The sequence below is a fragment of the Lissotriton vulgaris genome, chromosome 1_2, assembly GCF_964263255.1.
Source record: "Lissotriton vulgaris chromosome 1_2, aLisVul1.2, whole genome shotgun sequence".
Lineage (NCBI taxonomy): Eukaryota > Metazoa > Chordata > Amphibia > Caudata > Salamandridae > Lissotriton > Lissotriton vulgaris.
The window spans coordinates 101,640,091-101,664,799 of record NC_141686.1 but is presented as its reverse complement, the minus strand read 5'-3'; the positions used below and the strand labels follow the sequence as shown (position 1 = coordinate 101,664,799).

General features: G+C 43.1%; 2 protein-coding genes across 4 annotated transcripts in view; one reads left to right on the top strand and one right to left on the bottom strand.

The window, feature by feature from the left end:
* Window positions 1-16,476, bottom strand: part of LOC147734624 (uncharacterized) — a 104,494-nt gene extending 88,018 nt beyond the window's left edge. Inside the window, exon 1 of one of the 3 annotated variants that reach the window (XM_086952912.1) lies at window positions 16,215-16,476. In XM_086952912.1, the coding sequence (XP_086809038.1) occupies window positions 16,215-16,278 (64 nt within the window). In that variant the 5' untranslated portion in view covers window positions 16,279-16,476. Of the gene's footprint in view, window positions 1-15,862; window positions 16,000-16,214 lie in introns of those variants that run through there. The other 2 variants (XM_086952913.1, XM_086952915.1) reach the window with 2 other exon arrangements.
* LOC147734625 (uncharacterized) lies at window positions 7,873-10,358 on the top strand. The gene is made up of 2 exons (XM_086953574.1): window positions 7,873-8,258; window positions 8,748-10,358. Exons 1-2 carry the CDS (start codon window positions 7,884-7,886, stop codon window positions 10,356-10,358), a joined length of 1,986 nt encoding a protein of 661 aa, XP_086809700.1. The 5' UTR covers window positions 7,873-7,883.
* Window positions 16,477-24,709: the final 8,233 nt, after the last annotated feature.

Below are 24,709 nucleotides of genomic sequence, written 5' to 3'. Positions count from 1 at the left end.
TATACCCCCAACTTTACTACTCTATGCCACACAACTTTGCTCCACTGAACGCCACATGGCACTCAACTCTACCCCACTCTACACAATGCTACTCCACACAACAGCACTCATTGCCACTGTAATCTACACCAGACCACTTTACGCCAAGCCACTCAACTCCACTCCACGCTATTCCACTTCAAGTCACACCACTCTACTTCACTCTAAGCCACACTACTCCAAGCCACTCTACTCGACACCTCGGCTAAAAGACATTAGCAACGCCAATAGCACTCTGTTGTAAGAACTACTATACTCTCAGGTAAGTTGTAGTTCATTAAATTATATATGAATGGAACCCACGTCCAGCCTGCCTCCAGTGCTAACCACAGTCTAAGGCCTCGATCTAAAACCATACTCTCATGGAGGCTGCGCAGGGCATGGAACTCCAAAACAAACAATAATAACTTAACGGAAAAGCACTTTACAGAATAGATGAGCACAAGCTCAACTGAACTAATACATCGTAAGGAAATACATAAACATGTTACAGTAAAAATATGTGTGGTACAACACCCCACACCTTTTTCAGAAAAAAATACATGAATAAATATATATATGTAAACCAAGGCTTTGCAGCTTTGGAGAGCACTCGACGGCGCTCATATATCATGCAGTCTGCCTTCCATGCTCACCCAATTGTTCATATGCCAACACGTTTCAAGGTAGAAACATCTTCTTCCTGGGCAGAAATAATTACATTTGAGACTCGCATGATTTTTGTAGCATTTCAGGTTTTATTTATTTGTCTAACTGTTCTCCTATGGGCGTATGCAAAGTACGATCCTTTATAAATAAATAAAACCAGAAATGCTACAAAAATCATGCGAGTCTCAAATGTAATTATTGCTGCCCAGGAAGAAGAGGTTTCTACCTTGAAACACGTTGGCATATGAAAAATTGGGTGAACCGTGAAGGCAGACTGCATGATATATGAACGCCTTCGAGTGCTCTCCTGAGCTGCAAGGCCTTTGTTTTACACACTTTTCACACAGCTGCTTGGCCGTGGGGAGAGGCACCATCGTCAACTGGGGGAGACAGGACAAACCAGCTGAGTGAGGCTTCAAGTCTGCACTGCCTGAACTTGTGTGGCACGACGCTCGAAATGCTGAATTAGTCTGCTGAAACAAATCAGGACCTACTAAGGTAATAATAAATTTCAAATTGAGCAAAATGAACATTTGAATTACTACAAAGGCTTAATGACTCTCGCATTACAGACTTGATGTCCCAGCATGCATTATAAAGGATCGTACTTTGCATACGCCCATAGGAGGGCAGTTAGACAAATAAATAAAACCGGAAATGCTACAAAAATCATGCGAGTCTCAAATGTAATTATTGCTGCCCAGGAAGAAGAGGTTTCTAACTTGAAACACGTTGGCATATGAACAATTGGCTGAACCGTGAAGGCAGACTGCATGATATATGAGCGCTGTTGAGTGCTCTCCTGAGCTGCAAGGCCTTTGTTTTACGCACACACACACACACACATATATATATATATATATATATATATATATATATATATATATATATATATATATATATATATCGCAAGCAAATAACTCCTTCCACTTCCACCATATATCAACTGTGTTTTTTGCAATTTTCACCCCGAGTGTGCTGGGTATACTCAGACGTGAGTCCCAGGCTCTCCACACCACTGGAACAAGCTATCCAGGCTGAAGAAGGCTGATAGCCAGAAACCGGACCTTGGATGCTTGATTCCGTTCTGGGAAAGACATGGCTTGGTAGTTCGGACTGGACTGTTCCCATGAGGCACAGGGTCAGAGCTGATTTGCATCTAGCCAGTGTCTAACCCAGGGTGGTGTGGAGTGCAAAAAAACGATATGATGGATTTAGGCCCAGATCCTTGTACTGGGGTGAATGTATGACATTGTTCTACATTCTGTCCATCAACTGTGTTTTTTGCAATTTTCACCCCGAGTCTGCAGGGTATACTCAGACGTGAGTCCCAGGCTCTCCACACCACTGGAACAAGCTATCCAGGCTGAAGAAGGCTGATAGCCAGAAACCGGTCCTTGGATGCTTGATTCCGTTCTGGGAAACACATGGCTTGGTAGTTCGGACTGGACTGTTCCCATGAGGCACAGGGTCAGAGCTGATTTGCATATAGCCAGTGTCTAACCCAGGATGGTGTAGAGTGCAAAAAAACGATGGATTTTGGCCCAGATCCTTGTACTGGGGTGAATGTATGACATTGTTCTACATTCTGTCCATCAACTGTGTTTTTTGCAATTTTCACCCCGAGTGTGCTGGGTATACTCAGACGTGAGTCCCAGGCTCTCCACACCACTGGAACAAGCTATCCAGGCTGAAGAAGGCTGATAGCCAGAAACCGGTCCTTGGATGCTTGATTCCGTTCTGGGAAAGACATGGCTTGGTAGTTCGGACTGGACTGTTCCCATGAGGCACAGGGTCAGAGCTGATTTGCATATAGCCAGTGTCTAACCCAGGGTGGTGTGGAGTGCAAAAAAACGATGGATTTAGGCCCAGAGCCTTGTACTGGGGTGAATGTATGACATTGTTCTACATTCTGTCCGTCAACTGTGTTTTTTGCAACTAGTGGGCTTGCAGCACTGGTTGTGCCATCCACACAAGTAGCCTTTCCGAAGATGTCTCAGACCTGCCACTGCAGTGACTGCGCACAGTTTTCACTGCCATATCCACCTGGCAAATGCACCCACTTGCCAGGCCCAAACCTTCCCTAGTCTTACATGTTAGGTGCCCCTCGGGTAGGCCCGAGGTACCCCCCTGGGCAGGGTGTAGTGTAAGGGACAGGTAGGCCATGTATTGGTATGTGTGACATGGCCGGATAGTCTAGTACTGCAAATTTCGTTTTCACTATTGAAAGGCTATCTGTCTCATAGGCTAACATGGGAGTTGCTTTGTAACATCTTACAAGCATATCTTTCTATTGAAACAAGCTAGAGAAGTGGATTTTAGGCTTCCTGAAGTCAAATTTAAAAATACATGTTAGTAAAGATGATTTTTTTGTTGTGTGTTTGAAAATGCCACTTTTAGAAAGGGGGCATCTTCTTGCTTAACCATCCTGTGTGCCTCTGCCATTTGTGTATTCATGTCTGGGTTCAGAGAGACAGGAGCAGGGATGTGCATTCACACTAGAGAGACACAAGGGAGGTGAGGTATTTGTTGCCTTTCCTGGGTGACTCATAGCCAGGCTGAATATACCTCGCTGCACTTAGAGTAGTGGGAGGTGTTGTCACTTGCACCTGAATTGAATGTGTTTGCATCATTACCAACATTGACCTCTATTTCTACGTTAAAAGACTTATCATCCAAACCAACATGATAATGACATGATACCCTAGGAGACAAACTTTCCTCCCCCTTTCTGGGAAATAAATGTGCACGTGATGTATCCCATCAAGAGGTATCTATTCAGGAATAACTATCTTCACAGCCTCCAACAGTTTATATTTTGACTGCCTGTTCAGGGGAAACCATTACCACATCCCTTCTGCTCCACCAACCTCTGTCATTAATCAGCACAGAGCCATTAGACAACTTTTCAATACATACCGGCTCAGAAAACTCTGAGTAACCTTTCCTGACCCTGGTGGGCTTCTTAATTAAAAAACAATTACCCACAGCCAATATCAGATCCTTGACACGGAGTCTCTGTCAAAATTCACTTTCACATGACTATGCAATGCTTCAACTCTTGCCAAGCACTGACCATTTGGGTCTTTTCTTTTGCTTCTTCTCTCACCCAATTGGGACAATCTGATGACCTCGGAAACCTTTTGCATACATCATGAATGGCAACACCCCAGTTGTACTGTGCGGCGTTAAAAGGTATGACCAATTCATTAAGGTCTCAAGCACAAAACCCATTGCCATGTGCTCACCTTCTTTTTAAAAAACACTCATGCGTTCTACCAGATCATTTAAACAAGGTGAAAAGAGAGCACCCTTGAGGTCTGTAATAAGAAAGTTGTTAAATATGTGCTGAAGTAAAAGGAGTGCTATTATCTGTAAGAATGTTTTATGTGCTCCTTCAATATCAAAAATGTTTTCCAAGAATTTAACAAAAGAATAAGTAAAAGTACTGAAGTGGAAGTAATCCACCAGTACCATCATATACCTTTTGTTTGTAGGCAAAAGGTCAAATTGACCAGCAACGTCAAGTGCTATGTTCTACTAAGCTTCTTCTGTTAATGGGACCAAGTGTATTGGAGATTCATGAACTTTTCAATGTTTATCAGACACTAGACAAGTAGTACAAGACAAGCATAAACAAATTTGGAAACCTGAATCTCCATGGCAGGCCACAAAAAAATTGCTTGAGATGTTTTACAGGTGCTACTAACCCCTAAATGTCCACTGTGTACTTCCTAAATATCCACTGTGTACTCCCTTAATGAGAACATTTCTAACAGCAGATGTGGGAATACAATCATAATTGCGTAATAAAACCACATCAATCACACACAGTTCTTCTGACACCTGACCAGAAATCCTTAATGGGACTTCAATATTTCTCTCCTTGGGTCATCCATCTTTCATAAACCTGAATGCAAATCATAACATGGGTACTTGTTGGGTAGCCTCCAACCCTTGCTGCTGCACCATTATGCCTTTGTCTTCAAGTATGTGTTTCACCAGAGCAATTACAAATGTATTTTCCGTAGTAGTGGTCACACCCTCATCCACAACAAGTAACCTTGACAGGCAATCAGCTCTGTTGCTTTTCCCTACAGGTATATATATATATTTTTTATTGGCACTTTTTCCAATAAAAAAACAAACAGCATTAACATAGTAGCCAGCCACTTCTCATCTCTACACACTAATAGCTTCACATGAAGTGTGTCCATATAACTGTACAATTTAAAGATTATGCCACCACCATTTCCATTATAAACCAGAGCACATTATACATTGTACACCCAGTCAATGGTTGGCATACGCTTTACAAATTGAAACCACAATAACATCTTGCTTTTATCTTATGAAGGGCCTATGTATGCCTACATATCGAATCTGATTTAGTGCCATGTATAATATTACAAAGACTAAAGGATGTTCGTCTGTAGGCAGGGATGATCATGTCTATTGGTTTGCAATTTTCCCAGTGGTGTTCTTGTCCTCCTGTTGGCATGTGTGTGCCCACTCCAAGAAGGGGCCCCATATATCTCTTGGTCGGGACACCGATGGCATCAATTCCCCCCACAGGTAGATGTTTAAAAGTAAATTTGAAATCTTGTAGTTTGGATAGCATTCTGACTAACCATGAGGAAGTTTTACCTGACCTATTACCATTAAAGAAGGATGAAGTAAGGGTATGTGATCAGTGTGATCAAAACGAGAGCCCAAAATAAATGTCTTAAATCTCTCCACTGCCCAACAGCAGGCCAATGCCTCCCACTTGATAGTACTGTAATTAGATTCAACATCACTGAGTTTGCAAGAGGCAAAATCAATAGTGTGTTCCTTATCATGGGAAAATTGTGAAAAAACAGCCACTAGACCAATATCGCTGGAATCTAATGAAAATGGCACATTTTCTGCCAGCAACAAACAGCGAGAATGCTGGAGCTGATAAAATGATATTCTTCACCTTCTGAAAAGATTTCTGAACAGAATCAGACCAGATACACTTCCCTCCTTTTTTAAGCAAGTTCCTCAATGGTTGAACTATAAACGCATAGCCTTGCACAAAACGTGAATAGTATTCACTAATCCCAAGAAAAGAGTCAAAAGTATCCTTGTCTCTTGGCAGTTGAGCATCTTCAATGGCTTTGACCAAAGAGTACTTGGTTGAGATTCCGCTGGCACTAATGGAATGGCCTAAATAGTCAGTATAATGGGCCAAAAACTTGCATTTATAAGTGAAAAGAATGAAACGATACTCTTTAAATTTGTTAAAAACTTGTTCAAGAATAACATTGAATCTTGTAAAGACTTAGAATATCATCTTGGAAAGCCTGCAACCCAAACACACCCTCCAAGATGGTGTCCATAGAACGCTGAAAAACACTTGTAGAAGATGCAAGATCAAACGGGAGGCTGCAAAACGTATATGCTCCAAACGGCATTGCAAATGTTGTTAAATCTTGCGAAGTCTCATCTACTTGTATTTAGTGATACGCAGAATTGAGATCCAACACTGTAAAGAATTTCGATTCACCAATATTAGCTAATAAATCCTGTTTTTCTCCATCTTTTTCACGTACAATCACAATGAGACTGACCCACTCAGATGATTCAGTGGCTTTAATAATGCCATCTTTGACTAATAGATCTTTTTGCTCTGATCTTATGCTAAGGAGAGCTGAGAAAATCATAATAGGTGCACCTGAATCCCAGCTCATGTCAAGTGATAATACAGAACCTAACGTGACTTGGCATACCGGATTTTTCAATTTGTTAGTGGAAATCAAATAAACCTACAGGATCAAAATAAAGTTGGATAAATCCACAGTGCTCTCACGCTCATTCAGTTTAATTCTGTGTACCTTCACCTGGGTTTTACTGGACTTACAAAAACTGCAGAAATGACCCAATGTTTTACATTTTCTGCAGCAATTACCTAGAGCAGGACAATGTGCATTGTGGTGTAGATGAGATTCAGACCCCACCTGAAACAGAAAAGGTTATTATTACGTTGTAATCCTTTAAAGTTTGTGTCCTTAATAACAATGGCATCTTGTTCATCATTTCCTAATGAATTAACAAACGTAGAAAAAGAATGATTGTAGTTCTAACAAGACATAAAATGACTCGAAACTATTGACCATTCACTGCTTTTAGCCAGATCAATACCTTCTGACAATGAGGAGTCTCTGTAACTGAATAGACGCTCTTGTATTTTCTTAGCTTCTTGTATTTTCTTTGCAAGCACAGCTATAAACAAGTTGATCTCTTATGTAAATGCCAATAGATGCTCCAAATTTGTCTGTTGATGGTAAGCACCTCAATGCTGACATGAATTCTTCCAAACTTTCATCAGCAGTTTGTTTTCTCTTAAAAAGGTTAAATCTTCTTCTGCAAACTTGTTCCTAAGCCTTGTTGAAGTTTTCATTCGAATCCCCGGACTAACCACCAGGAGAAATGGCTTGAGGCAAGTTATCAAAAATGGCCTGGTTTCGTGGCCTATATGCCTGAACAAAATTGCTGCTTTACGTTTAGTATCAAATTGTCAGTGTCAATTGCAACTAAATCGTTTTCAGAATGCTGGCTTGCCAAGACTCTAAAGAAATGTTGAAAGCTGAGCAAAACTGCTAAATGCCATGGTTACAGAAATCAGAACCAAATTATTTGAACAGGATCTTAAAATTATCATGTAATGAATGGAAAAAATACCAAAAATTGCAATACCAAACATTCATTGCTGAGAATAGGTTGTTTAAAGTGTGCAGGGTTACACTTACAACCAGCATTAAAGCTCAGAAACAAATGGTGAGTGTTCACAGCAATGAATTTATATGAAAATGTTTCTTTATTAAATATGGCCACTGCAGAAATAAAGTAACATCTCAATTCAGACAGAAAGACTGTTAACACAAAACTTCCCAATCCAAAATGGCCGCTGAGCTTATCGTGCGTGATGAAGTAACCACAACCACAACCTGAATTAGGGTGACCAACCGTCCTGGTTAGACGGAGCCTCTAAGACTTATTGGGCGTCATAGAAGTCCTTCTATTCCACTATGGCCAGGATTGGTGAGGGGGCAGTCCAGTGAGTGAGGGGAAAGTAAGCGCCTGTTATGTTTTATTTTCTTCATTGAATACAGTATGAATATACAAGCAAATGTGTTGGGTATTTTACAGAGTACCTAAAGGTAAAAAATACAATGTTGGATTATGAGTCCGTCGAAGGTGCTGCAGAGGAATTCTTCACATCGGAGAGCGAGCAATATTCGGATGCAACCTCTACATCGCAGGCAAACTCCATGCAAGAGCCACCCAAGAAACGAGCAAAAAAGCGCTTTGTGAAGTACAGGCCAGAATGGGAACTTTCACACTACAACATCCACAAGGTGTCAGAAGATGTGTACAAGGCCAGGTGCAACCTCTGCAATAAAGACTTTTCCATTGCCCATGGAGGAGAGCGTGAAATCAAAACCCATGAGGCAGAATCACAGCATAGGAAAAATGCCTCAGGCAGGGCGAAGATGGCCTCAATTTCATCTTACCTGCAACCAAGCTTCCAGCCAGAAATATCCAAAGTAAGTCATTGCATGCTTCATAATGTGACATAGGTTTTATGTAATTCATGTATACTCTTCTTGCTTTGCCACACTCTTAACCTCATCGCTGCTAAAGGAATTCTCCTCCTGTGCTGGCCCCGATCTAAATGGGTGTGGTTGTATCGGAACCATTCCGTCATCAGCACAGCCCAACCGTGACTGATGACGGAATGGTTCCGTCACAAGCATCGAAGGGGTTAAGACTCCCAAGCTGAATAGGCGATCCATTTAACAATTTTCTGTTACTTTCTTTAAATGGGCAGCAGTGTTTACCAAGTCAGTTTGCTTTTCACGCGTGTTTCTCATTCTGTTTACATTAAGAGCACATCATAATTGCTTTTGGGTTACCAGCTGACACTTTAGTTTAAATTTGCAGTTCTAAATGCCATTGTGGCTACTGTTTTCTTCACTAATGGAGATTTTCTTTGTGTACTCATACCTCTGTGTATTCTTTTTTTTACATTTTAGGTCACAGCTGCTGAGGTGACTCAGGTGTACTATGCTGTGAACCATCACATCTCCTACTGCTCCCTGGATTGTGGAATCAAGCTAAGCAAAATAATGTATCCAGACTCCTCCATTGCGATGAAAGCATCCTGTGGCCGCACCAAGGCATCAAGCATCACTGTGAATGTGCTTGCACCTCTATCATTGCAGCAAGCACAAGAAGACTTAAAAGATGGGTATTTTTCTGTTTGCAGTGATGCCTCAAACAAAGGTAACATTAAACTCTACCCACTTTTGTTGCGGCACTTTAATTTCACCTCCGGTGTGGCCTACACTCTGCTGGATTTCTACGAGGATGCAGCAGAGACTGCTACAGCTATTGCACAGCAGATCACCACAAAATTACACAACCATGGTTTGAAAATGGAGCAAATTGCGGCATACTGTGGGGACAACGCAAGTGTCAACTATGGACGACATTATTCTGTGTTCCAGCTCTTGAAGGGAGCAAATGGAGACATTCTGCCTGCAAACTGTTCTGCCCATATCCTACATAACTGTGCTAAACATGCAATTAATGGACTTTTAATGGATGTAGAATCTTTTGTTCTAAAAGTCTACAGCCATTTCTCTTCTTCCGCAAAGCGGACAGCGGAGTTGAAAGAGTTTTTCGCTTTTGTGGACCTAGAGTGGCAGCCTTTGTGTCGGCATGTCCCAACACGGTGGCTCACGTTGTTCCAAGCCATTGCGCGACTGTTGAAGTGCTGGGAAGCACTAAAATCTTATTTCCTATCCCTTGGGCCCGAAAAAACACCCAGAGCAATATGGGATTTTCTAGGACTTGAAAGTGGGGAGGCCACTATGTCACAAGGCGAGGTTTATCTTTTTTTTGTGCACAACATTTTGGTAATTTTTAACACTTGTATCCTGCAGCTGGAGAAGGATGAGCTGAGTGCCCCAGAAGTACCAGGCATCTTCAAAATATTAAGGAACAACTTAAAGGACAGAGTGGAGAATCTGTTCTTTGGTTTCGAAGTGCACAGCTATTTAGTGTCCCATGATTCAGAGTTGAGCGCAAGCATGAAGGGCGATTTTTTGAAAATTTTGGAGCGCTCCTTAAAGTACTTGGAAAAATGGTTTGATTTTTCAGAGAGCCATTATTTGGCAGCAATAGAACCATGCTGCTTAAGAGAACCTCTCACTTTCCAGCAGCTCTGCAAGGCTGCTGATGCAGTTCACTTGACCAAGCATTTGGAACTGCAACATTTATTTAACGAGTACAGTGTAATTGTTCCCGCTATGCGAGCTGTGGCAGGCACAGACTTGCCATGTGCGCAGAAATGGCTGAATATTCTATCAAAGTTGCCGTGTGATGTCCCTAACATAAAAAAAATAATATCATTAATACTTAGCTTGCCAGGCAGTAATGCACCCACTGAAAGGATTTTTTCTCAGCTAATGTTCACCTGGACTGACACACGAAATAGGTGTGATGTGGATCTTGTTAAGGCAGAATTGCAGATCCAGGCGAACATGAAGCATTTGTGTGCTGACTTTTATCGATTGGCTCTTAAGAACAAAGAACTTCTGAAGTGTGCTAGTTCTGAGAAAAAATATAATTTCAAACACTAGCACCAAAACTAATATTACCTGTGTCAAAAATCTGTTATTTCCGTGGCCAAATTTTGCTTAGTGTTCTGTACTACTTTTTTAACCTAATATAAACTTATTTTGACTTGTATTTACTTTTGTTGTCTATTTACTTACATACTATTGCACAACCTAATTTGTAGTTTCACTAAAACCTGCCTTTTGTCACGAATTTTCGTCCCGAATGTTTGTCCTGAATTTTGACCCTCCGTCCTGAATTTTGTCCTGAATTTTGACCCTTTGTCCTGAATTTTTACACTCCCTGTCCTGAATTCTCACCCATGCCAGTTGGTCACCCTAACCTGAATTCCTCTGAAATCTCTTCCCAATTTAGTATGACAGCTAGTGTGAAGCGAGCGTGAAGAGTGCCGTCTAGACTCATGTGCAGGCTCGAGGGAAAGCACGCTCCAGAAGGGTGGCGCGCTGCGAGGTACAGAGTAAAGATGTGCAACACCACCTTGGCACTGTGCAGAGCAAAGAGTCGCTGCCACTCACCCACTTAGGCTTAAGTCAAAAAGCATTGATCGCCAACGGAAGGATATCAGCAGCAAACACACCCACCATGAGCTAGATCCTTTGAAGATTCGGTAATGGATAAAATGAGGCCGGTGTAGGCTACAGAAGCTCGTAGCCAAATGTTGCAAGAACTACTAGACTGTCAGGTAAGTTGCAGTTCATTTAATTCAGATTTACAATTCAGGAAACGGAGTCCACGTCCAGCCTGCCTCCAGTGTGAACAGCCATCTGAGGACTCTCATGGAGGCAGCACGGGTCATGGATGTCAAAATAAACAATAACAACTTCATAAAAGGGCTTTACAGAATAGCTGAGCACGAGCTCAGCTGAAATAATACGTTGTAAGTAAATACAACATCAACAGGTTCCTGAAAATATACGAGTGGCACAACACTCTTGTATCAGCAAGACCTATTGGCTTTGTCAATTTTTGTTAGTCAAAGCAGGCCTCGTTTCCTGCAGGGCCCGGTATATTACATAAAATATTCAAGCATCTTTCACAGGAAGGCTCTACCAGTATCATTTCGACACCAAATAGCCCTGACCACAGCTGCCAAGGTTTCATATTGCTTATGTGTGGCATTTTCACAGATCCATTGCAGTTATGAGTGACATTCAACAACAAATGTGTGACACTTAAAGTGACACTTTCTCACGACTAAATTAAAGCAATGAAATCCAGGGAAACAGATAAATCTCAACATCTACACCCATTTGGAGGAGCCTTGTCAGCAAGCAAGATGGCTGCTTAGGCTCCCGGCTCCGTCGACCCTCGTAACCCGCCGCGATATCCTGCATGTTATCCTGACTTAACGCCTAGTCTCTGTGTGCAGGAACTGTCCCGCACTCCGATGGTGAAATCCGGAAACTTTTATCGGCTTGTTTGACGGAGTTGCATTGAGTTTAAGTTTGCGGCCTGCTCCAGCGTTGAAGCCGGGGCCTGGAGTACTTTCACAGCCGGGCTGTAGTGCAACAACATCGGCCAGGAGACTCAGGCTGGGCCCGGTCGACGGGAGTGGAGACTTTGTTTCAGCCCAGATTTGGTGGCGTCCGTTTTCATTGCTCAGTATCGACGAAGGAGTGAGTCTGCGTGCTGCTGGCTGCAGGTGGGGGCCCCCGTCCCGCGGACCCGGTTCCCGCCCGCCGGGGTTCGGTGGTTCGGGGCCACCGGCCTGCGGCCTTAACTGGGTTGACCGTGGTTGCGAACAAAGACTGGTCACCCTTTGCATTTGCACGTTCGAGATCCTGTCTGTCCCCCCCTAGGATGCCGGATTCACCCGGGGAGGTGATAGTGATTGATATCGAGCACGACAATATGGATCGAACTGTGCATAAGCCATCGCTGAGGTTAATACTGGCAGAACTTTGGGCATTCCGCTCACATGTGGATTCTTTGTTGAGCAAATTGGACACGTGCCTATCTGAAATACTCCTGGTGGAACCGGGCCCGGCCTTATTGTTGAAACGGGATTCTGCAGCCATTCAAAACGCGGCCATTTTGACTCCGTGCGAGAACCCCGTGAAGAAACGAGTACTGGAACCATCGGATGGTGCCCTGGTGGACGGTGTTTCCGAGGATGGCATGGTATTGCTGAACTTTCCACCACTACCGGCGTTGGAGATATCGTCAGGCGTTCCCCTCCCGGAGACTTTTGTCTGTGACTTTCCATCCATTTTGTGGTCATCTTCTCCTTTCCTGGCGACGCTACGACTCCTGTTCAAGATACATTGGGACTGTTCACCTCGGAGGGAGAGTTCGTCTGCATCTACAGTTCCTGAGGACTCACTGCCTGCTGGTAGCCATGGGCTGATTTCTGCTGACTCTTTTCTTCTTTATTGCTTCTTTGCGTGCCTTTGGGTCTCGCTGGAAGGGGTTCGTGTTTTCGTTCGGAAGGGCCAAGGTTGAGATAGGCTGGATCGGGATGGGTTGGCATGGCTTTTACAAGTGTTGGACCTGCAACTGTTTGCTCTAAGAGGCTGGGCGGTGTCTCACGGTACCCTCTAATTTCTCTACATTGCTGTCATAAGTTTGTCTTTTAGTGATAGGGGGTGGCTGTTTCAGGCGGGGGGTCTAAAGTGGCTGGGAGCCCACATGGATATGCCCTCCTATGTTCTTCTTTTTCCTTCCATTTGGGGTTTTAGTTGTTAGGGGCGACAGGCACGCTGCTAGTGGGGTTAGGCTGTAGCCATTTGCAGGGGTGCAGGGTGGGGGGATGGAGTTTTTTTTTTATTTTGCCTTTTTTATTTTCTATGGCCTTTCTTCTTTCTCTTTCTTTCTCGTAGGGTCAGTATAGCTACGAATCATTTGGATTCTTATCGTATGCTTGTGCTTCATGCTTTTGCTTTTATGATATCCTGATTTATGGGCAGGCAGGCCTCGAGTATTGGCGCAACATGGAGATGTATATTGTGTGTTCTTTTGTACCGACCTATTTGCTCTGGCGCCAAATCTCCATTATAGTGGTCATTACATGTATATCCTGTTTCTCACCCTGCCCCCGCATTCTCCTGTTTGATTGTATGGCACCTGATCCTCTCTTATCTATACTACTATTATAAAAAGAGTACACAAACCTTTTGGCAAGGTAAATTCGGGAACCACAGCGCCAATCCCCACACCCAATACATTGTTGTAATCCTCAGGGTGTGCAGATGGACATAGGCTATAGAAAATAAAAAAAAACGTAAATTTAAAAATATAACTTTAAAAAAAAAGTAGTGCCCTGAAAGTAGAGCCGGCCGCAACGCTGACGGCCACGACGTAGCGCTGGCCGCAACATACGTGATGACGAGGAGGAGTGGCGGTGAAGTGAGGAGCTCGGGGAGAAGCGGCGGCTCAGGTAAGGCTCCGGGACACGGGACGGGAGGGAGCCGGTGCGGGAAGTTGGCCCAGAACAACTGCGGTAAGGCTCAGGGTCTGGGGGCAGCATTTCAGGATTGCGTGCACTCCCGCCCCGGCCCCCGCCCGCCACGACATTGTCCGGGACACAGACAATGTCGTGGTGGGCGGGGACCGGGGACCGGGGCGGGAGTGCACGCAAGCCTGAAATGCTGCCCCCAGCCCCCTTCTGCCCCGGGCAACGCTGGGGCGGGCTGCTAGTATAATATAAAATGAAACCTCTGACTTATCCTGAAATCCAGCTATGCATTCCAATACAAGTTTTACTCTGAATCGCTGCCGGACCTTTGGGTTGTCGGCTGATGAGCTGTGTCGTATTGTGATATCAACAAATTCTAATTTGTCAAGCGGCCGGCCCCAGCGGTTGTAGGCCCATGCTTGTATTTCTACTGAATGCTAAAATAAAGGTTTTAAAAAAAAAAAAATACATTTACACCCATTTGAGCAACAAGAAACTCATAGAAAATCTTGAAACTGCTGCAAAGCACTGGAAAAGGAAGGGCACTAACCTAGTGCCCTTTTCACCTGATCGTACTGTTAGACAAATGTGTAACCATGATATTCAACAAAAGACAAATCTACAGAGACAGTAGTTTATTAAAGTTCTGTGCACATATGCAGACACGCATTGCGCAGTTAAATACAAAAGAAAATATTAACTGGATGCAACAGATTGTCACTTGCCTTATAAAATAAGCACTGTACTATTAGTCCATGGGCCATATTTATGAGCCCAGTTGTGTCGCTCTTGCACCGCGCAACGTGGTGCTAGAGCTGCGCAACTAAAAAATGAGATTTATGAAGACACACATTGTACTTTGAGTGGGCCGAGTGGCTTTTTAAATCCGGAGTAACGCAAAGCTGTACAAATCACTTAGTTGCATTACTCCGCCCTGGGAAGGCAGTCCAAGGGTGTTGCGTGGGTGTTCCCAGTTTGCGTGAAAAACTCATAAATGTGTATATGCAGCCTAGACCGAGTGCAACACCTGCCATCTGCTCAAAATAGCAAATGAAAAAACACACTAAAAACAGAGCTAACAGACCAGTCAGATCATTCACAGTTTTGAGGTAAAAAGTAGCAGAGGATTATGGTGCAATATTCCTTACACAACCCTGTAAAAGGGTAATGGGCACTTCTAATCTGAGACCAAACGTTCATGTTCTTTGCAGCAGGAACATTAACCCTCTGCTCTACTTTACAAGAAGTGTAAACTGTCACTAAGCACTTATCTCCTTCCACAAAGAACATTATCCTGAGTTATCTTGACATTTTTATTATAGCCTGGAAACTCTCAGACACAAGAAATGAAGCCCCACTGTCAAGTGGTTTCAAACCTGTGTTATTTAAAATACCCCACCCCTGGGGGCCAGGTGCTGTGTGGCAGAAGATCCTGTAACAAAAGGATCCTTGTGGAAAAACAAAGCGTTTTGAAAATATGCATTGCATGGAAAACATAATTTGCAGCAAGAAGATTAACCTTTTGCCCTTATAAATAATAGGGGGGAACAACTATCAGAGAAAACCCCGACCTTTAAAAGGCCATGCCTTTCCAGCACAGACGTTTTACTCTGCTACAGGGTGCAGAAACAACACAGTTAAGGACTTTCTTTGTTGCCATGATGAAAAGCACATGGAACAACCTTGATTCTCAAATGCATTCGATGCAGCTTAACTTTCACAGTGGAGTCACGACAGTAATGAAGCAACCAGGCACATAGTCCCGGTTTGTTCCAAGCGCACTCAGCACTTATTTATGTGTTTTTATGTGTTTTTATATAGCGCGGACTTTACCCGAAGGTGTCAGAGCGCTTCACAATAGGAACAGAACTGATACATGAGACCATTACAATGCACAAAATACAAAAGCAAACGTTACATTAAGTGAAGCAAAAATGACAATCGTGAGCCAACAAAGTACAAAAGTGACAATCGTGAACCAACAAAATACAAGAGGTAGCAAACGGTGCATTACAAAAGTGATCAGACCATGCAATGGACTGCATAAACGTGCTATTCAATAAATGGCAAACTCTGAGCTCGAGCTCGCGCTGGAGAGCGTGCATAACTCACACAAGGAAGAGCTGTTCAAATGATGTCCCCCGATTCTGATTTGCGACGGAGCCTGGCCTTCCTTTCGAGCCGCTCACAATGTTGTGGAATTCCGTGACTGGAACCCTCTGCTGCCATTTCAAAGGGCACACGCCCTCAGTAAGGAAGGGAGCAACATACTGCTTCGCCGCTAGGTGGCGTCTGACATGCATTTACCTGGCATAACCTTTTCCAGTGTGCACGAAGCAGAAGTGCACCCTCATCTGCATGGCATGGCGCTGTGCCCTGCCGTAGTCCCCCACCCTCCCAACTCCGCCCGTTCTCTCAAAAACATTTTGAAATATCGCCAGACGGTTATGAATTTGTGACTTACCAGTCTCAGAGTCACAGTGAACTTCAGCTGGTAAATAAAACAGCCTGCCGCGGTCGGTCAGCATGGGTCGCTAAGAAGTTTCTTGGAGTCTGCTCCGCTCGAATCTCCTTCCGTGCTGCAGGCCGGGAATCCGATAAATTCTCAAACGACGTCACGTAGTAGGGGCGACGCCGTGAGAGGGGCTATGTGGGATGTGTGCCAGGCAGTGATAGCTGAGCGTGCTGCGTGCTGCTCTCCCTGTGACGCACTCCTGCTTGAGGGAGACGAGTGCAACCCCGAGGGCTGGGCGGCGGCGCCACCTGTCGGGTCAGGAGGCAGGTCCCGATTACCAAGCAGGCACCGGCCTACGGGCCCAACTCCTCTTAAGGGCCTGGGATCGCATTATAATTGAGTTGATTTTAAAAGAAAATTACAATCAAGATTTCTTAAATATTGCTTCCAAAAGATAGAACAAGCATTTGCAATGCAATAGGTCTCCATTTACGAGAGTTTGAGCTTTTGTCATTGTAAATAACAATGTCTTTTATTTATGTTTTTATAAGTAACACATACATAAAAGGCATTGTCATTTACAATGCCAATATCTCAAACTCTTGTAAATGCCAGACCTATTGCATTTCAAACAAGCGGCCGCCATTGTCCCGGGCTGCTTGGAAAGTGAAAGCGCGCATGGCGTACTGAATGTTGCAGGAAAGAGTTTCGTGCCTGCAGTACTTACAAACTAAATCAATCAATCATAGCATTTGTAAAGCGTGCTACTCACCCGGAAGGGTCTCAAGGCGCTGGGGGAGGGGGGTCCGCTACTGCTCGAACAGCCAGGTCTTGAGTTGCTTCCTAAAGGAGAGATGGTCCTGGGTCAGCCGTAGGTGGATGGGGAGGGAGTTCCAGGTCTTGGCTGCCAGGTAGGAGAAGGATCTGCCTCCGGCGGTGGCTCTGCGGATGCGTGGTACGGCGGCGAGGGCGAGGCTGGTTGATTGTAGCTGGCGGGTGGGCGTGTAAAAGGTCAGGCGGTCGTTGAGGTACTTGGGGCCCAGGTCATGCAGAGCCTTGTGTGCGTGGGTGAGGAGCCTGAACGGGATCCTCTTGCTAAATAAGATGTACCATGTAACAACTGAAGTAAAAGGGACAATCCTCATGTGAGGTCACAAATCAAAACAAGGCAGTACTAAGAGGGACTAACAAACTTATTAACTAATCAGAAGCCAGCATTTATGAAGGACAATGACACAAGACAATGACAAATATGGGCAGAGAGTGGGTGGAGCTTCAAGTCCATACTTCAAATACAGCATGCCTCGCAAAGAGGCGCATGCGCTGCCCAAGCTTGACCTAAAAATGGGTGAGTGAGGGAAAGGGGGTGTTAGAGTCCCACGGGATAGGTGGACACCGTGTCCGATAGTCTACAATAGTGACCCGTCTCTGCGGCCAAGTATAAATTCCAACGTTTAGGGAGTTTCGTGAGCCACTTACTTCGCTCAAGCTATAGTTTACCATCAGTGTAGTTGTCTAAACACAAATCAGATTGGTGAAACAAGGCAACAATGCAAAACTAAATGTAGAGTGCTGCTGTAGTGGTAATCAGTGTAGAAGAACTGTTGTCTCTGTATGGGAGAGTAAGCACTTATAAAAACTCTACACATTTGACCCTTGTCTTTTCTCGTTGATAAGTTTTTCTTACAAATATACTATTTATTTTGGGGTTGGTTGAGAACTTTGCAGTGGTTAAACGAAGTTTAAGCGGCTGTTTTTAACATTTGTTTTATACATATGTTAATATTCTGCAGTTTTTTATTCTGTTCTGGAAATGTGTGTTTCACGGCCACTTTAGATTAGATCTAAAAGTAACAAGGAGAGATTATTTGACCTTGGGCTAAAATGGAAGTTTTAAAAGAGGCCTAAATTGTACATGTTGGCAGAGTCATCTGCACTGGTGGCACAGTACTGGTTACATCATTACGAGAGGGCTCTTTCATAAGGGGAAGAAATGGTCTTTGACTAGGCTAGTATGTTGCTCATGTTTGCCTTGTGATGTGCGTCTGTGTCCCAGTGCTGGAAATGGAAATATAGAAGTGATTGTACCCACTATCCCAGAATACCTGATTGCTGCTGAGAAATGCCATCACTCTCCTATTAAAAATATTGCAGCAGTGCTAAGAAGTGCAAGCACTCTCCCAGGGCCGGCTTTAGCACCAGCTGCGTACGGTGCAACATTGCTTCTTGGCTCCCCCAATGACCTCTTTCTAGATGGATTCCCTCATTACCACCCTTTAACAGTGCCCCCAAAGTCTCTCACCTGCATTTCTTTTGTTTTATAGCACCACTCGTACTAGTGTAGGGTGTAAGAGCATTTTACTTTACACGCACTACACATAGACAATGAATCATACCTGTTTAAATCAGTCTATGGAAAATGTTACATAAGACAGAGGACTACAAGGTGTAGGAGTCACGTCATCTATACTGGTAGGCAGTATAGTTTAAGAGCTCTTGGTCTGGGGAAGCACAAACTCAGAAATTAAAACGTGCCATGGTAATTGGGGTTGTCTTTACTAATAAGAATAGATTTCTACCCAAATTAATCTTTTTTTATGACATTAGAATAATGAAGGACTGGGGGAAAAATCATACTGCTCTAACCTACAGCTTGCAGTTTGCATGCAGCTCCTTGATGACAGTTAATAGCTCACTGTGTTATACTAGGATTCTGACCTATAAGCTGCAAGTAATAAAAATATCTCTGTGACAAAGTGGTAACCCACTGAACTAGTTACATTATTTGCACTTCTGTGCTATGCATGGTACACATGCTTTACAGCAGGCATATTAACCCTCTGTGTTATGAGTCAAGAGTTCCACTAGACAAAACCCCAAAGCTTCATAATCACCAGAGTTATCTTGACAAATGTCCTGGAGAATAGGAACCCTGTAGCAGGTGCTTTTAAATCCATAATATATTAGAAAACACAACACCTCCCGAAGTCAGCGCCTGGTGCAGTAGCACCAGTTGGACTGCCCTAAAGCTAGCTCTGACTCTCCCGTTCAAAATAAACTGCAGGCACTCAATACTTGAAGGCACATGTCTGTTTCAGCACTGCTGTAGAGTGACAAGCGAGTCACCATGCACAGCATGCATGTCATCACGTGCAGCGTGCATCTACTTCACCAGAGCAAACCTTTGACATAGGACTAAGACAATAGCCATGTCTTCTGCATCTTAATATGAGCACATAACCATTTAGGGTGGCTAAAGCTACCTGTTTTCAAAACCCCAGGGCATATACCCTTTAGATTTTATCTAAATATATATATTTAGTTTTCCTATAGCGCAGACCTAGCCAAAAGGAAGCTCGAGCACTTGTTTTTCTTCTGGTTTCTTGAAAAAAAACACACACACACCCGCGGCTACACTTCGAAACTCAAGCACTGCTTTGACCTTCCGAGGTCGCTAGAGTGAGTACCATTACATTGGGTAGCAATAACTAACGACTGTTACAAAGATTTGAAACAGCAGAAGTGAGGTATGAAACAACATTAAAAGCACTAGTGATTGACATCTGCACAGAGACGTTGTGCCATGCAATGAAGGATGCACGACCTATAGAGAACGTACAGGTAGTAAGAGAAAGAACAAATTAACCGACAAGGGAGACATAAGGCAGAGGCCGATCTGAAAGCGCAAATCCACGTGGACAGGACCAAAAAGGGTTATGTGTAGCCCTTGAGAGTTGGGGCTTTTTAAAATATTTACAAATGCCTGATAAATGACTTTGTTCGTGGAAAGTTCTGGACAAATGTTTAGTACTGCTTTCCAAAGCATCACCCTAACTGTCTAGTGATGGCACCCCTTTCATTTAACAAGCTACACCGACGTCAATAGAATTATCTCCCCTTGTATTAGCTCTATAAATGATTTAGTCTTCATTCACTTTGACGTGATCCCCCTCTTTAATATGTGACTTCACGCTCATCCACATGTTAAAACTTTTCTAGGTTCATCCTTCTGCACAGAGAGAGCGAGCGGCCGAGCAATAATTAATCAGGCGCAGAATTTCACTCTGTACTGTAGAAAAATATTCAGAGGATAGCACAATTATTTACTAAAGACAGTTCATTCTTTTAAAACCATTTTTAAAATAAAACATGACAGCAGATATCTACAACGATGATGAGGTGCTTAAGGACACAATCGACGTCTCGAACAACCCACTTATGTTGGTTTGTTGAGGACTTCACTACAATTCATTCTTATGAACACCGAGTGACCGGCCGAGCTGTAATAAATCATGCGCGTGCACATCATCTGTCCGGCAGCGGGCGCGCACATGGTTTATCTCCCTTCGCTAAGGAAAGCGACGAAGCAGCTGTGATGCGTTCCCTACGCAAGACCTAATCAACAACAAGTTGGCTCAGTGGAGCCGACGGCGGGGGGAGGGAAAGTGAATGTGCGCTGACAGGAGCTGTGCTGCCGCTTTGGTGCGTGAAGGGAGACAGGCGATGTGCACACCTACGGACAGGAGATGTGCACTCCATACGCGTGCACATCGCCTGTCCGCGCGTGCCACCTCCTGTCTCCCTGCACGCACCAAAACGGTAGCAATAGTCTCGTTAGCGAAGCAGCTACGCTGCATTCGCTGCATTCACTAGCGAGACCTAAAAAAGGAATTAACTCAAAGAAACAAAAACTTTACATTCAAGACCGTATAGAGAACATACCCTTAAACAACTTAGAGCAAATAAGAGACACCATATAACAGTTTGTCTCTTTTCTTCTGGCAGCTGTCCCTTTGCAATCAAGCATTGGCATAGCCAATTTGTCTCGCCTTTGGAACCTTATAAGTGCTTATCCAGAGCTATTGTTGTTAAGGTAGGTTGTAGAGCAAGCATGGCTGCTATGCAGCAAGTTGAAAAGTTATAGTAAAAAAGTTTGAAAATGCACTAAACCCCCCCACCCACACACCATGAGTAGTTATAGATGTTTAAATGTTGAATTTGTGTGCTGTTTGTTTAAACCTTTTTCAAAGTTTTTCCAAATAAGAATATATTCTACATTTAGAAAAATGAACAGAAAAGTCCTGCAAAGTGAGCCCCAAATAGGGTTTAATGCATGATTTGTAATTGACACAGACGCCCAAGGCAAAAGTATGAGCTTTATAAAAGAAAGTAAAACAACAGGTAGAGCTATTGATGTTGTAAATGTAAATGTTTTTGCCTAAATGTTATTGCGTGGAGTTGATTGGAAATGCTAATTGTGGCTTTGTGTGGCATGGATGTGTGTGGGGTGGAGTGGATTTGTGTAGTGGAATTATGTGGCATGGTGTTCAGATGAATTATGTAGATAGTAATTATATGGCATGGTGTTCAGATGAATTATGTGGCTAGTTAGCTATGTGGTATTTAGTGCATTGGAACTATGTGGAGTTGAACTGAATGTCATGGAGTGTAAATATGTGGAATGGTATTTCGTGTTGTGTAGAGTTATGTAGTGGAGTTTAATTTTGTGGTGTGTTGTTGCCAACTCCATTTGACCTGAGAGGAATGCAGGTACATCTGCGTGAGGCCTGTTCGGGAGCTAAAGAGCATGTGATTATTGCCAATGATGAACTCTACAGTGAAAACAAAACCGGCGCTTCAATAAGTCAGTTGCTACACAGACGACTTGAAATCAAATATATACGTTGAGACTGTGTCGATATATTTTGTTTGGCATTGGCAGTTTACTTCAGGGTCAAGGAGTAAAATGGTGCTGTAATGCAGATGGCAGTTTTGGTATATTCCCAGTTAAGAACTTCTGCTGTTCTATTTAAGGAATTCCTCCCTAGGGCTTACAGGTTGCATAATGACTTTTGCATCAAGAGCACTATCCCAATGAACTACTTCACATAAGCCCCACAGTTTAACTACGTCTTTTTAGCAGCACATGATATACAATATCAGGGGCAAGTAAACAACGTAAATAGGCCAATTGTGATTTAAGTTCAGATCCTTTCAATTTGATGTTTAGCTCTGGGTTTTCAGAAGCTACTAAATCTAAATCAGTGAATTGTAAAGATGTACATGCCCAACTCAAAAGAAATTGGCTGGAGTTCAGTAATTGAATAAATACAGAACACAAGAATCTCAGAAACCCAGTATTGACAGGTTAAGTATAAAAATGGTTAATAAGCGTTCACTAAATTCCAAGGTTTCTTTAGCGACAGGAAAAATAATATATATGCGTCACAGGGGCTCATGGCTGTAGAAATAAACACACAATTAAGGTTCAGGTTCAAAAACAAGTTTATTCAGACAATTGTCCATAAAACATTCTAAAAAGCACACTTATCAATAAAACCTTTAAATGAATCCCCCTCCTCTTCACCCCACCCCCATTACATTTCATTTTTTAAAATTCTGTTTAAGAGATCGTAAGTAGTAAGTGCATTCTGTGAATGCCAAAAGTAGTAAGTGAATTCTGTGAATACCAAAGTAGTAGTAGTAAGTTTAGGATTGAGTCTTGAGTTCCTTCTGTGAATCGGGCCCCTAGATACCAGGAAAAACTCTGCACTTTTTTCCCGAAAATCATAATTTTAGTCTTTTCCAGATTAATGCGGAGCTTGTTCTGCTTATTATAAGAGGCCAATGCATTAAGTTTTCTCTGCAGACCAATTGGAGTATAGTCCAATAATACCAAATCAACACAATTAAGGAAATGTATAACTACATAAATACATAAGAGTCAACAATAAGCGGATCTGCCCAAAACATACATCAAACGCGCCTCCCTGCCCAGAACATATATCAAATGTGCTTCCTTTAGCAAGCAGTGCACATTGGAATATAAATCAACAAATTGATTGTGCACCAATGTAATTGTTAAAGAAATTATAGCCTACATTTTATTAATAAATATATTCTCCAAAGTTACGGCATTGTAAAAGGTGTAAGATGAATAAATAGTTTCCATGGGTTTCACGGAAACTAAAATAAAACATAAGGGGAGCAAAACATCTTTTCTTCAAATGAAATTCCGACAGGAAACTCAGACGGTCCTTGCTGGGATTGTGCATAGTTCAACTGAACGCACTATATTTATTAGGGTGCTTCTTATTTGCATGTCGCTCATGTTTATGTAAGATGCAAGGCATCCACTTGCTGACCCATCTGGCCAGCCCGCTGCATAGTCACACCAGTCTGTCACAAGTTGGTCAAAAAGTTTGGCTTCTGTATAAGGGGGGGGGGGGGGCACCATGGCTTTTTTCATTTCAAATAGGAAATTGTAATCAAATTAAAATACCTGCAGTTCCAATTGTCGTGCTTCTGTCGTGATGAAATCTAATGTGTTTGCAGTCAGCAAATACAAGCCTAGACTCGAGTGCCACTCAAAGTGCTGTTTGAAATAACCATTATGAATTATTCATTGATGCTTAATGTGTATGCAATTCCAGTAGCCTGCATCCACCTTTACATAAATGCAGAGACTAAGGATACAAGCAGGGAGCAGATCGCTAGGATGTGTGGGCAGTAGGAAGAGGACAGAGCAAATATAGATGAAGAAAAATAAACACACACCCTCAGGGAAGCCACGTATGACATTTGATCTTGGTCGTCGCATGTGCAATTGCGACGAGATAAGAATTTGGACACTGTTTAAACAAAAGCTTAGAGGAGTGAAAACAGAGCGCTCCCTTGTGTGAACTACTCTTGGGGCAAGTAAAGCAAAGTTCCTTCAGCAGTTGCTATACCGGGACAAGTGAAATGATACATGAACTGGGGCAGTCCTCATGGGAGTTTACAAAAGACCAAAAGGCTATTGGACGCCTTTGGGGCCTGTATGAAGTCCTTGTTTTGATAGTGAATATAAGGAAATCTCACGTCATGTCAATGGGCCAAGGAAATAGAAAAGTAAAATCCTTTTATTGTAATGGAGCAGAGGTGTCCAGGGTGTCCTCTTTAACTTATCTGGGGGTCTTATTTGATGATAAAGTTACCTGGGTCCCCCGACAGAAAGCTAAAAAAAATGCAGTCGTTAGATCAACTGCAGCTGTACAGGGGTTTGCACAGCGCCTAGGGGCAAGGCCCCTTGAAGCCATGCTTAACATTTACAGATCCAAATGCCTGGCTATTGCTATGTATGGCTCAGCCATTTGGAGCTATAAACATTTGGAAGGGGTACAGACAGTCGAAAACAGATTTCTACGTACCCTTTTGTCAGTACCTCAATCAATCTCCACCTTTGCTGTTCACCAAGAACTGGGGCTTGGATATGTGTCAGATTTGTTGAGATTAGCCCAGTGTTCTGCTGTTTTAAAACCTGGCTTAATCCAGATCTAACCCTGAACCATCAGATTACTCAGGACTCTGTTACCCTGGATAATGCCAGTAGTATTCCGTGGTTGCATTATGTTAAGCATATGTTCTCCAAACTGGGGCGCCCAGAACTCTTTAACGCTCCGGAAGGTATTAAAAAGGAGGATGTGAAATGGTGTTAAAACCCAACTTTTGACCTTATTGATGAT

What these genes read in the sequence shown, in the direction of transcription:
- LOC147734625 (XM_086953574.1), top strand. Translation starts at nt 7,884, where the DNA reads ATGTTGGATTATGAGTCCGTCGAAGGTGCTGCAGAGGAATTCTTCACA. An exon ending in TCCAGCCAGAAATATCCAAA is followed by an intron (nt 8,259 to 8,747) that starts GTAAGTCATTGC and finishes TTTACATTTTAG; the next exon opens with GTCACAGCTGCTGAGGTGAC.